Source organism: Centropristis striata, chromosome 20, assembly GCF_030273125.1.
Source record: "Centropristis striata isolate RG_2023a ecotype Rhode Island chromosome 20, C.striata_1.0, whole genome shotgun sequence".
NCBI classification, from domain to species: Eukaryota; Metazoa; Chordata; class Actinopteri; order Perciformes; family Serranidae; genus Centropristis; species Centropristis striata.
The window spans coordinates 33815715-33827825 of NC_081536.1; the positions used below are offsets into that span (position 1 = coordinate 33815715).

Genomic DNA, 12111 nt, shown 5'->3' on the forward strand with positions numbered 1-12111 from the left:
CTAAAGTCGACTAGAGTAGACTAGAGTAGACTAGAGTCACCTAGAGTAGACTAGAGTCGACTAGAGTCGACTAGAGTAGACTAGAGTCGACTAGAGTAGACTAGAGTCGACTAGAGTCTACTAGAGTAGACTAGAGTCGACTAGAGTAGACTAGAGTAGACTAGAGTCTACTAGAGTAGACTAGAGTCGACTAGAGTAGACTAGAGTAGACTAGAGTCGACTAGAGTAGACTAAAGTCGACTAGAGTAGACTAGAGTAGACTAGAGTCACCTAGAGTAGACTAGAGTCGACTAGAGTCGACTAGAGTAGACTAGAGTAGACTAGAGTCGACTAGAGTAGACTAGAGTCGACTAGAGTCGACTAGAGTCGACTAGAGTAGACTAGAGTCGACTAGAGTAGACTAGAGTTGACTAGAGTCGACTAGAGTAGACTAGAGTTGACTAGAGTAGACTAGAGTCGACTAGAAGAGTAGACTAGAGTCGACTAGAGTTGACTAGAGTAGACTAGAGTTGACTAGAGTCGACTAGAGTAGACTAGAGTTGACTAGAGTAGACTAGAGTCGACTAGAAGAGTAGACTAGAGTCGACTAGAGTCGACTAGAGTAGACTAGAGTAGACTAGAGTAGACTAGAGTCGACTAGAGTCAACTACAGTAGACTAGAGTCGACTAGAGTAGACTAGAGTAGACTAGAGTAGACTAGAGCGGGTCAGAATCGAGTCTTGAACCCGGACAGCTCCAGCTTGTCGATGCTCCTCTGGTTGGTGAAGGAGGCTCTGGTGATCCGGCTGGACGGACTTCCTTCTTTACTCAGCCAAACCTTCCTGCAGACACACAGAACGTTTAGAAGATACTTGAAAAAAACAAGTTGTTGCCGTAATCTGACTATAACTGGACAACTGAAGAGCATGTAAACGTGTTAGTCCGGCTGATGTCACCCAGATAATGTGATTGGAATAGGAATGTATGACAAGACAACGCATGCTCCGCATTCTCCACCCCGCGTAGACATATGACCCTGGGACTAAAACATCCAAGATAGCCGGTCACATTAGCCGATCATTACTCGTGGTCGCAGTAACCGTTCATTAGCCGTTCGCATTAGCCGATCATTACCCGGTCACAGTAACCGTTCATTAGCCGTTCGCATTAGCTGGTTGCAGCAGCCGTTCATTAGCCGGTCGCAGTAGCCGTTCATTAGCCCGGTCGCAGTAGCTGTCATTAGCCAGTCACATTAGCCGGTCATTACTCGGGTCGCAGTAACCGTTCATTAGCCGGTCGCATTAGCCGGTCGCAGCAGCCGTTCATTAGCCGGGTCGCATTAGCCGGTCGCATTAGCCGGTCGCAGTAGCCGTTCATTAGCCGGTCGCAGTAGCCGTTCATTAGCCGGTCGCAGTAGCTGTCATTAGCCAGTCACATTAGCCGGTCACATTAGCAGGTCACATTAGCAGGTCGCAGTAGCTGGTCACATTAGCAGGTCGCAGTAGCTGTCATTAGCTGGTCACATTAGCAGGTCGCAGTAGCTGTCATTAGCCAGTCACATTAGCCGGTCACATTAGCAGGTCGCAGTAGCTGGTCACATTAGCAGGTCGCAGTAGCTGTCATTAGCTGGTCACATTAGCAGGTCGCAGTAGCTGTCATTAGCCAGTCACATTAGCCGGTCACATTAGCAGGGTCGCAGTAGCTGGTCACATTAGCAGGTCGCAGTAGCTGGTCACATTAGCCAGTTCGCAGTAGCTGTCATTAGCTGGTCACATTAGCAGGTCGCATTAGCTGGTCACATTAGCAGGTCGCAGTAGCTGGTCACATTAGCCGTGTGCGTTGTCTTGTCATACATGTCGGCGAAAACCTAATTTCAATCATATTATCTGGGTTTCCTAATCGGAGTTGGACAACTGAGACATCAGTCAGGACTAACATGTTTACAAGCACTTCAGTTGTCCATTTAAAGTCAGATTAAGGCAATAATACATAGTAAACATACTGAATGACAGCATTAAAAATAAATCTGATGTGTTGAAGTAAACCTTCAACACTTCCTGTTTACTGTGATGGGAGGTTTGTTTACTGGTGGGAAGGATGTGCAAAACAAACCCATCTAAACTAATATTATCCTTGTTTTGGGAGGAGTGTGAGATCACAGAGATCAGTGTGATGTTTTAGAGGGAAACGGCAGCAGATTACAAACCAACAAACATCCAGCTGCTGCAGACTTAACACTAATCTGTGTGTGTGTTGTGTGTGTGTTGTGTGTGTGAGTGTGTGTGTGTGTTAGTGTGTGTGTGTGTACAGTAGAGTAGTAGGTCACACAGCAGATCAGTCGACTGTAGATGGAGAAGTTTTACTGCCAAAAAAGAGAAAAAGTAGGACAGCTCTCTCTCCCTCTCTCTCTCCTCTCTCTCTCCTCTCTCTCTCTCTCTCTCTCTCTCTTTCCCCTCTCTCTCTCTCTCTCTCTTCCCTTCGCTCTCCTCTCTCTCTTCTCTCTCTCTTCTCTCTCTCTCTCTCTCTCTCGTCTTCTCTCTCTCTCTCTCTCTCGTCCTCTCTCTCTCTCTCTGTCCCTCTCCCTCTCTCTGTCTCTCTCTCTCTCTCTCTCTCTCCCTCTCCCCCCCCCCCCCCCCTCCCCTCTCTCTCTCTCTCTGACCCTGATCCTCTGATCTGTTCTTAATCTAACCTCTGTGAGAAGCTGTTTTCTCTCTCTGTTTCTCTCTGATTCTCAGGTTAAATTTAGCCTCAGGAATGTTTGTATTTCCCATCATGCCCCCTGGTTTGTTCAGATGGCGGCCTGACCCCCGCTGTGGCTGCTTGTGATTTTTATTTTGGTCGACATTTTTGTCCCATTGAGCAGCGAGGCTCGGGGAGATGACGTCTCCGACACACTTTCGGTCCACAGAAGACACAAAGACAAACGTTTTATATATGAAATCAGCAGGAATCCATCCAACATTTTATTATAGTAATAAACTGTAAAAAACAGGCATTATCGTCAGAGTTTTAACTTTCTGACGGTCCTTGAACGCATCATCTGTTATTAAACGTTTCCTTTATAAAAAGTGACCAAAACAAAGCTTAAAATGTTGATATTTGTGTCAGAATCTCTTTATTCTCCATGTGTCATTTAAAATAAAGTGTTTACACAGAGCAGGAGAGGAGAGGACAGGAGAGGCTGTTTACACAGAGCAGAGAGGAGAGGACAGGAGAGGCTGTTTACCACAGAGCAGAGAGGAGAGGACAGGAGAGGCTGTTTACACAGAGCAGAGAGGAGAGGACAGGAGAGGCTGTTTACACAGAGCAGAGAGGAGAGGGACAGGAGAGGCTGTTTACACAGAGCAGAGAGGAGAGGACAGGAGAGGCTGTTTACACAGAGCAGAGAGGAGAGGACAGGAGAGGCTGGAAACACGACAACACTTCACTATCTACAATATGTTGAGAGAACTGTATAAAAGTGTTTATATATAAATTCTGTTTTATTACATTTTTTTTTAAAATATAATTTATCAGAGAAATTAGAATTTTTTTTATGATTTCTGTCATTCTATCTGTGTTCTCATTAATAGACTTTTATATGCATTTTATATATTGCAGAAATTACAGTTTGGGTCTTTGGTCCCCATAAGGTGTGACAGTCCCAACAATGTCAGTGTTTATACAGGAGAAGGTCCCCAGAATGTTACACACACACACACACACACACACACACATAATCCTTCTCATGTGAGTGTCAGTCTCTTGTTACATCTAATTTTCTCTCTTTCTATTTATTCTCCTTCGTCTTTGCCTGTTTTCAATTTCAGTTCCTCCTCTCTCTCCCTCTCTCTCTCTCTCTCTCTTCCCTCTCTCTCTCTCCTTCCTCTCTCTCTCTCTCTCTCTCTCTCTCTCTTCGTTCGTCCTTCAGTCGGTTTTCTTTCCACATTTCTAAGCTGCTCACCTCTCTGGGGAGTCTTTTCTTTTCTTTCTCAGAGGAGAAAAGAGGAAACCACCCACTTCGTTCACCTCCCACCACCAGCTCTCTCTCTCTCTCTTCTCTCTCTCTCTCTCTCTCTCTCTATCTCTCCTTCCTTCATCCTCACCCATCATCATCATCATCATCATTATTATTATTATTATTGTGATTATTATTGTGATTATTGTGGCTCTCCCCTTCCTCTCTTACTTCCCTCCTTTCTCTGGCGGGAGGGAACAGCTGCTTCCTGTTTCCCAGGCCCTGCAGGAAGTGAGGTCGTGGTGAAAGTGGAGTCGACGGGAAGGACGAGAGAGAGAACGGGGAAAGACCTGATAGATGGAAGGAAATATCAGTGTGTGTGTGTGTGTGTGTGTGTGTGTGTGTGTGTGTGTCAGTTTGAGGGTGAATCAGAGGTAAAGATTACACTTTGGGGTGTGTTTTCTGTGTTTTCTCTGTGTTTTCTGTATGTGTGTGTATGTTTTCTGTATGTGTGTGTGTGTGTGTGTGTGTGTATCCCCGGAGGCAGTGATGTCATCTAAACGAGACGTCCACACCCTGGTGACATCATCCTGGCGGACAGTTCGGGATGTCACAACAAACTGAGCTCATAATTAATTATTGTTTTATTGTTTTCGTATCATCATGCGGCTTTTTCATATGTATTTCTATTTTTGTGTGTGTATCCTGATTGATTTATTTGTAAATAAAATTAAATAAAATTAAAATAAAATTAAATAAAATTAAATAAAATTAAATGAAATGAAATGAAATTAGAGATTTATATTTGTTTACTTTTTTTTTTAATTTTTGCTTTCTTAATTTATTTTTGTTTGCTTTTTACTTTTTGGGATCTTTTAATTTTTATGTTCTTTAAATTCTATATAATTTTTAGAAGCAGAAGTTAGGTCCTTATGCTTTTAATTATTAATTATATTTTTCTTTCTTGAATTTATTTGTTTGTTTTTGTTTTTATTTTAATTTTATGTAAGATTTTTTAAGCCATTATAGTTTAAATAAAAAATGTTTTTGACCTTTATGTTTTATTTATTTAGCTTTTTTGTTTTTAATCTAATTTAATTTAATTTTATATTTAATTTGTTTATTTCTGATAAATATTACTTGTTGATCTTGCTATGATTTTGCATCTTTGTCTTCTTTTATTAATTTCATCATTATTTTGTCTTGCTCTAATAAGTTATTGTAATAATAATAATAACAATATTAATAATATTAATAATATAGTTTTAAAATAATAGTCATAATAATAAAAATATTATTAATATTATCATTATTATTATTATTTTATGTATTATGAACTGAATTTTCTCTTTAACTATTTGCATAAAATCAAAAAATGTGACCGATAAATGCTGCAATACTGAGAGTGCATGAAGCTGGTCGAAGCAGCAGATTGAAGCTGTTATTAATCTGAAAATATTGCACAAGTGTGTAACTGTGCAAGTGCATGAGCTTAAATACTGATTCATAGATGTAGAAATTATATTTTTTTTATTGTGTTTTGCTCCATATTTTCTGCAGAAACTGTATCAATAAATGTGAGCGTGTGAGATTTTTAATTTGTGATTTGATGAACAGGATTTATTTATCTGCAGTGAAGAATTTCCACAAACTGCAGCGTCACAGCTGCTGCAGTTTGTTTGGATCCAATAATACTTTTATTAAAAATGTGCTCAGGCTGCAGCTCTCTGTGTGTGATGTCACTGAACTGAAGCACTGACTCATGTGGGATGTTGAGAAGGTAAAGAGCGCCACCTGGTGCCTCAAACAAGCAAAGACTGCAGATCTTCTCTCAACTGAAGGAATCTGCAGCCTAAGCATGAAAAAGAAAATATATATTTTATATATCTAAATGCACTTAGATGCACCGTCTTGTTTACTGAGTGCAAAACATGAAAATAAACACAGAGAACACTTTAAAAAAAAAAAGGAATTAGTCATATGCAGAAAAAGAACAAAATTTAGTTCATTTTAAATCTATTTTCTGTCGTTTTGACGTCCTTGTTGTCATTCTGCTCTGTGATTGTTTTGCATCAATTTTCAGTATTTTTGTGTCATTTTGCATCTCTGAGTCAGAATTCTGTACGTTTTTGTGATCATTTTGTGTCTCTTTGTCGTTGTTTTAAATCTTTTTTTGTGTGTCATTTTGCATGTCCACGTGGTCATTCTGCTCTGTGATTGTTTTTAGTAGTTTTGTGAGTCTTTCTGATTGTTTGCAAATTGTAATTTTACATCTCAGAGAAGGAATTTGGGTTATTTTCTGTCATTTTGTGCCTCCTTGTGGTCATTTTGTGTCACTTTGGCTTCTCTATGAAGTCCCTTTGCTGTTCGGTGATTGTTTTGCATTCGTTTTTTTGTATTTTTGTGTCATTTCGCATCTCTGAGTCAGAATTCTGTACGTTTTTGTGGTCATTTTTGTGTCTCTTTGTCGTTGTTTTAAATCTTTCTTGTGTCATTTTGCATGTCCATGTGGTCATTCTGCTCTGTGATTGTTTCTTATCTGTTTTAGTAGTTTTGTGAGTCTCTCTGATAGTTGTGCATGTCGTCATTTTGCATATCAGAGTAAGAATTTGGGTAATTTGTGCCTCCTTGTGGTCATTTTGTGTTAGTTCTGCTTCTCTATGAAGTCCGAAGAAGTCGTTTTTGCATCATTAGTAGTCTTTTTGTTTTTATTTTTTTTATTTATTTACAGTTATTCAATGTCTCTTTGTAGTTGTTTTGTGTAATTTTTAGTGTATTTTGTGCGTGTTTGTTATCATTTAGCGTCTCTTTGCTCCTTTCTTGTTGTGAGTCAGGGGTCCCGACCCTGTGGACCCTCAGTATCCATCCATGACTCAGTTAGCAGAGAAACTAAAACATGAAGTGATGAGGAGGAGAGTGTCAAAGTGAATCTTGATGATCTGAACGGAACTAAAAGCTGCTTCAAGTATAAAAGAGGGTTAGTGAGTTTCCTGTCCAGTCTGCCTCTATAAGGACTCCATGCTGAGGTTGTTTTCATACTCACATCTCCTCCACCATGGCAGCAGGACCCTGAACCTGACCCACCACCGTCCCCGCCATACGTGTTCTTCACCCAGCCCACCAGACCCAGCTGGAGACCCTGCTTCTCTGTGTACTGCAGGGGGGAGAGGGAGAGAAGGAGGAAATCATTTATCTATATAAACCAACCTGGTCTCACAGGAATCCGTGAAATAGCCACGGATTTCGCTTAACTCAAAATCCGTGGAATAGCCACGGAATCACTCAAAATTTCCGTGAAACTGACACGGATTTCGCTACAATGCAAGTTAATATTTTTACCTAATTGGAAGTCACGTGACTTTCAAGGTCCCAGCGGTCAGAACAAAAAACTTGGCGGACAGTTCTCTCATTTTTAGTGAAAAATCAATATTTTGACTTAGTTTCTGCATAAAAATGGATTTTGATCACATTTCTAGCGAGAAATATATGTTTTATTTTCTAAATATTCACTCAGTGAATGTACATAATCACTTTGTATGTTGGAATAGCCACGGGATATGACTATGTCATTAACTTGTATTGTAGCGAAATCCGTGTCAGTTTCACGGAAATTTGAGCGAATCCGTGGCTATTCCACAGATTTTGAGATAAGCGAAATCCGTGGCTATTTCACGGATTTCGTTGAGATCATGTTGATATAAACGTAGTAAAATGTGTCTTCTCCCTCTCATTGGTGTGGTAAAGCTGTCAGAGTTCTAGTTTGGGCGTAGGACCACAGATGATCCTCCAACACCACCCACAGCCCCATAGACCTCAATGGGGAAAAGGAGGGAACATTTCTGGAGGACAGTAGAGCTACCAGTTTCTTCTGATCGCTCTAAAAAACAATTTCTTCATTTTTATTCACAAAACACATATGTAGACGTTCAGGAAGAACTGAGGATGCTCAAAGTGAAGAACTGAGGATGCTCAAAGTGGAGAACTGAGGATGCTCAAAGTGAAGAACTGAGGATGCTCAAAGTGAAGAACTGAGGATGCTCAAAGTGAAGAACTGAGGATGCTCAAAGTGAAGTCAGATCAATGATAGGAGCTACGGGTTGGACTAAAATGCTTTCTGTTAGACTGGAACCTTTGCTATTTTTCTATCTCTGTCAGTGGCTTCAGAGGAGCAGCTGATTTCAGTTGATTGCTCTGCTCTGATTGGTGGACGCCACCTGGCCCTGGTTGCTTAGCTACCAAAGCCTGCCCCCTCATTTTTACTTTTTTTTCCTCAATTTTACTTTTTTTTCATGACTTCAACTTTTTTTTTAATCTCTTTTTTTCTCTGCCTGTAAGTCGCTTTGGATAAAGCGTCTGCTAAATGACTAAATGTAAACTTTGACTTTTGTTTACTCTTGAGTTTACCTGCTGCAGAACACTGCAGGCGTCTAAAAGATCCTTTAAAGCTGCTGCAGGCTGCTGGAGGCTCCAGGTCACAGCTGGCTGAATGTTAAAATGTTGTCTGTGAAGTTACAAACAGGAAAACTCACCATTCTGAAACAGACTCCTGTTAAAATAAAAAAAGAGAGAAAATCAGTTAAAATATGAAGCAGAATAATAATAACAGCCTGATTATAGAACTCATTCATCCATTAATATCTTATATTTCTTATTTCCACTGACTAAAACAATCAGCTCACTAGATTATCTGGTGATTTTATAATAATATGAATAATACTTGTGAGTCTGCAGGCAGTGAGAGTGCAGCAGAGCCACTGGTTCCTAAAATAAGCTGCAGATCAGTTTACAGCCTCGACTCACAGAGCAGAAGAGAAGAAGAGGAGAAGAGAAGAAAAGAAGGAGAGAAGAAGGAGGAGAGGTTTACACTCTGACCCTGAACGTGACCGAAGATCTCAAAGTCCACCGACGCCAGTCTGGATCCTCCTGAGTCCCCGTCAGACATCCTGAGAGCAGAAACACAGACTGTCCCTTTAAGAGAGAGAAGCCTGGATACTCTCTCTCTCTCTCTCTCTCTCTCTCTCTCTCTCTCTCTCTCTCTCTCTCTCTCTGTTTTTAAAGGGAAGTCTCACCACACAGGAAGCCAGTCTGGGCTCATGGTATCTGTAGTCCATTAAGACTACAACAACTACAAATAGAGTAGTTTTATAGATATGAACATAGATAGATGAACATATTTTCTCCTACCCAGCCCCAGTCCTCTTCATATTAACATGATGATCCCTCTGGGGTCCCACAGGGCTTAGGTCTGGGTTTAACCAGGAGACCTTTGACCTTTAACAAACCCTTTATTTTTATAATCACAAAAACAAATGCAAGGAAATTAGACATACACCCTTATCACTCCACAAAATAAACAATAAAATAAAATATATACATATATATATACACATACAGATACACACACACACACACACACACACATATATATACATATATCATATATACATACATACATCACATATACATATATATATATATATATATATATACACATAGCATACACACACATATACCATATATATATATATATATATGTACACACACTCTCTCTCTCTCTCTCTCTGTCTCTGTCTCTCTCTCTCTCTCTCTCTCTCTCTCTCTCTCTCTCTCTCTCTCTCTCTCTCTGTTTTTAAAGGGAAGTCTCACCACACAGGAAGCCAGTCTGGGCTCATGGTATCTGTAGTCCATTAAAACTACAACAACTACAAATAGAGTAGTTTTATAGATATAAACATATATAGATGAACATATTTTCTCCTACCCAGCCCCAGTCCTTGCCACAGACTCTGTAGAATTTCTCCTTTTAAAACTTATTATTATCATCAACATTTTGATGATGAGTCTCTTGTTGTGAGCCAACATGAGTCCACTGAGAGCTATTCATAGTGTCGTTTGCATTTTTCCAGGGAATGATGGCAGCTGCCACATGCAAAAGAGTTTGGCAAGTTGTCACAATATGCCTATTGATTTGATGTTGTGTCGCTGAAAACCGGTTGCAGTCAGTTAATGTACTCATCATGGATGTATTACTGAATGGGTCCAAGAGGGACCAGAACCTGGTTCTTTGGACTGTTTGGACTCTTGTGATGCTCTGACCCAAAGAGGCCCGTTGAGCCCTCATCCATCTATTCTGGGCTCCAGGTGTGCAGCTCTGCTCTGGACTGCTCTGGCCACGCCCACTCTCTACCTGAAAAGAGGAAGTGTGGATTAACATCCACCTGCTGCACGTCACCACTCAGACACATCAGACGCTGGAGGAGAGAAGTCCTTCTGCTCGTCAGCAGCTTCACAGGTACCTTTTCACACTTTTTACCTTTAATGCACACATTATTAACACATTCATAGTCATAGAAATATTACCTGCAACACAATTAAACAAGCAGCTGGTTTTTATTTACCTTACTTTTGGATTGGAACTTTTTGATTATATAACAAAGATCTCAAACATGCTTACAAAAGGTAAAACCTTAAACTTTTCATGTCCGAGGCACCAAAGTTCAAGCTAAAATCTCAACCTGTGTTCATATCCGTGCAAAACAGCCTCTAGAAGGCCTTATTACACATGCCGCCCGTAGGAGGGTTTACAGTAAAAGCCCAAATTTGGTGCCTGTTGCACATTCTACTGCCACTATTCCATCATATACACTGATCCTTATCACTGCATGTCTTAAATGAGTTGCTACATGATTGTAAACATCTATCTGTGAGTTTTTCTGGTGTTCTTGGAGACTTTAGGAGGAGTCTCTCCCAGCTGCAGTCAGCAGGAGATGTTAACTCCTCAGCGTCCAGTCTGCAAATGAACCACGCATGCGCAAAGTCACAGCGTCCATTACAATTACAGGGTCAATTATACAAATGAGGTGATGACATCATTGGACAGCCAACAGCTACTTTCCTAACTGAGGGAGTGGCAGCATGTCTACACTGATGTTCTATGGCAGGGGTCTCAAACTCCAAACTGTGGCCCTCAAGATGATATTTTGTGGCCCCCACCTTGATATGAAAGTTTAATGTGAGTTTTATATGAATGGCACTTTACTGTGTTGTGTGTGGAAGGTCCCTTAAATTACTTTTTAAAATAATTTTGTGTCTTTTTAAATAATTTTGTGTCTTTTTTTAATAAAGTTGTGTCTTTTTGGTAAGTTTGTGTCTTTTTTGGTAATTCTGTGAATTTTTTTTGACATTTTGTGTCTTTTTAAGTAATTTTGTGTCTTTTTTTGTTCATTTTGTTTCTTTTTTTTTGTAATTTTGTGTCTTTTGTTTAGTAATTTTGTGTCTTTTTGGGGCCTTTTGTGTCTTTTTTTAGTTGTTTTGTGTCTTTTTTTAGTAATTTTGTGTCTTTTTGGGTCATTTTGTGTCTTTTTTTAGTAATTTTGTGTCTTTTTTGTAATTTTGTGTCTTTTTTTGGTCATTTTGTGTCTTTTTTGTAATTTTGTGTATTTTTTTGTAATTTTGTGGGTTTTTTTTTGGTCATTTTGTGTCTTTTTTTTAGTAATTTAGTGTCTTTAGAGGAGGAGGAGGAGAGGAGAGGAGGAGGAGAGGGGAGGAGAGGAGAGGAGAGGAGAGGAGAGGAGAGGAGAGGAGGAGGAGGAGGAGGAGGAGGAGAGGAGGGGAGGAGAGGAGAGGAGGAGATCAGGAGGAGGAGGAGGAGTATAGGAAAAGGGTAAATGAACATGCTGTAGTGAATCACAACTTGTTAATCAAAACTATTTAATTATAATTTAAATAATAAATCCTCATATAGCAGCTGGCTGCTCCCTTTGAGGAGGAGTTTTAAAAAGAGTTATTGTGAGGGTAGTGAATGTGCCTCTGTATGGGGAAATGAGTGCACAAAGTAATAATACAGGAAATTAAAATGAATTAATAACATGTTGTATTGTTGTATACTGCATTAACAGTGTGTGGTTGTCTCTGAATCCCACAGCACCACCTGGACTGGTCTCACGGTGCACCACCAGTGTGCCGGGCACCGTCTGGAACCGCTGACAGGTAAAACCTTTATTACCTCATCTGGATTTAAACACAGTGGCCCTCATTCATCAAACGAGCGTAGAAACCAGATCAGATCTGAGTGTATATTTGGTCTGACGACAGGGTTCACGTGTGATTTATCAAACGATCGTATCTCGCCAATCACAGCGTAAAAATGATCGGCTGTTGATAAATGTGGCGGCTGGAAACAAGCGTCATTTAAA

General features: G+C 40.2%; 1 protein-coding gene across 1 annotated transcript; it reads right to left on the reverse strand.

Moving 5' to 3' along the window:
* Nucleotides 1-400: 400 nt before the first annotated feature.
* On the reverse strand, nucleotides 401-8858 carry LOC131993934 (acylphosphatase-2-like). Its single transcript, XM_059360013.1, is given in 5 exon segments — nucleotides 401-821; nucleotides 6960-7009; nucleotides 7011-7070; nucleotides 8446-8462; nucleotides 8789-8858. Coding segments are annotated over 5 exon segments (312 nt in total). The 3' UTR covers nucleotides 401-706.
* Between the last annotated feature and the right edge of the window lie 3253 nt (nucleotides 8859-12111).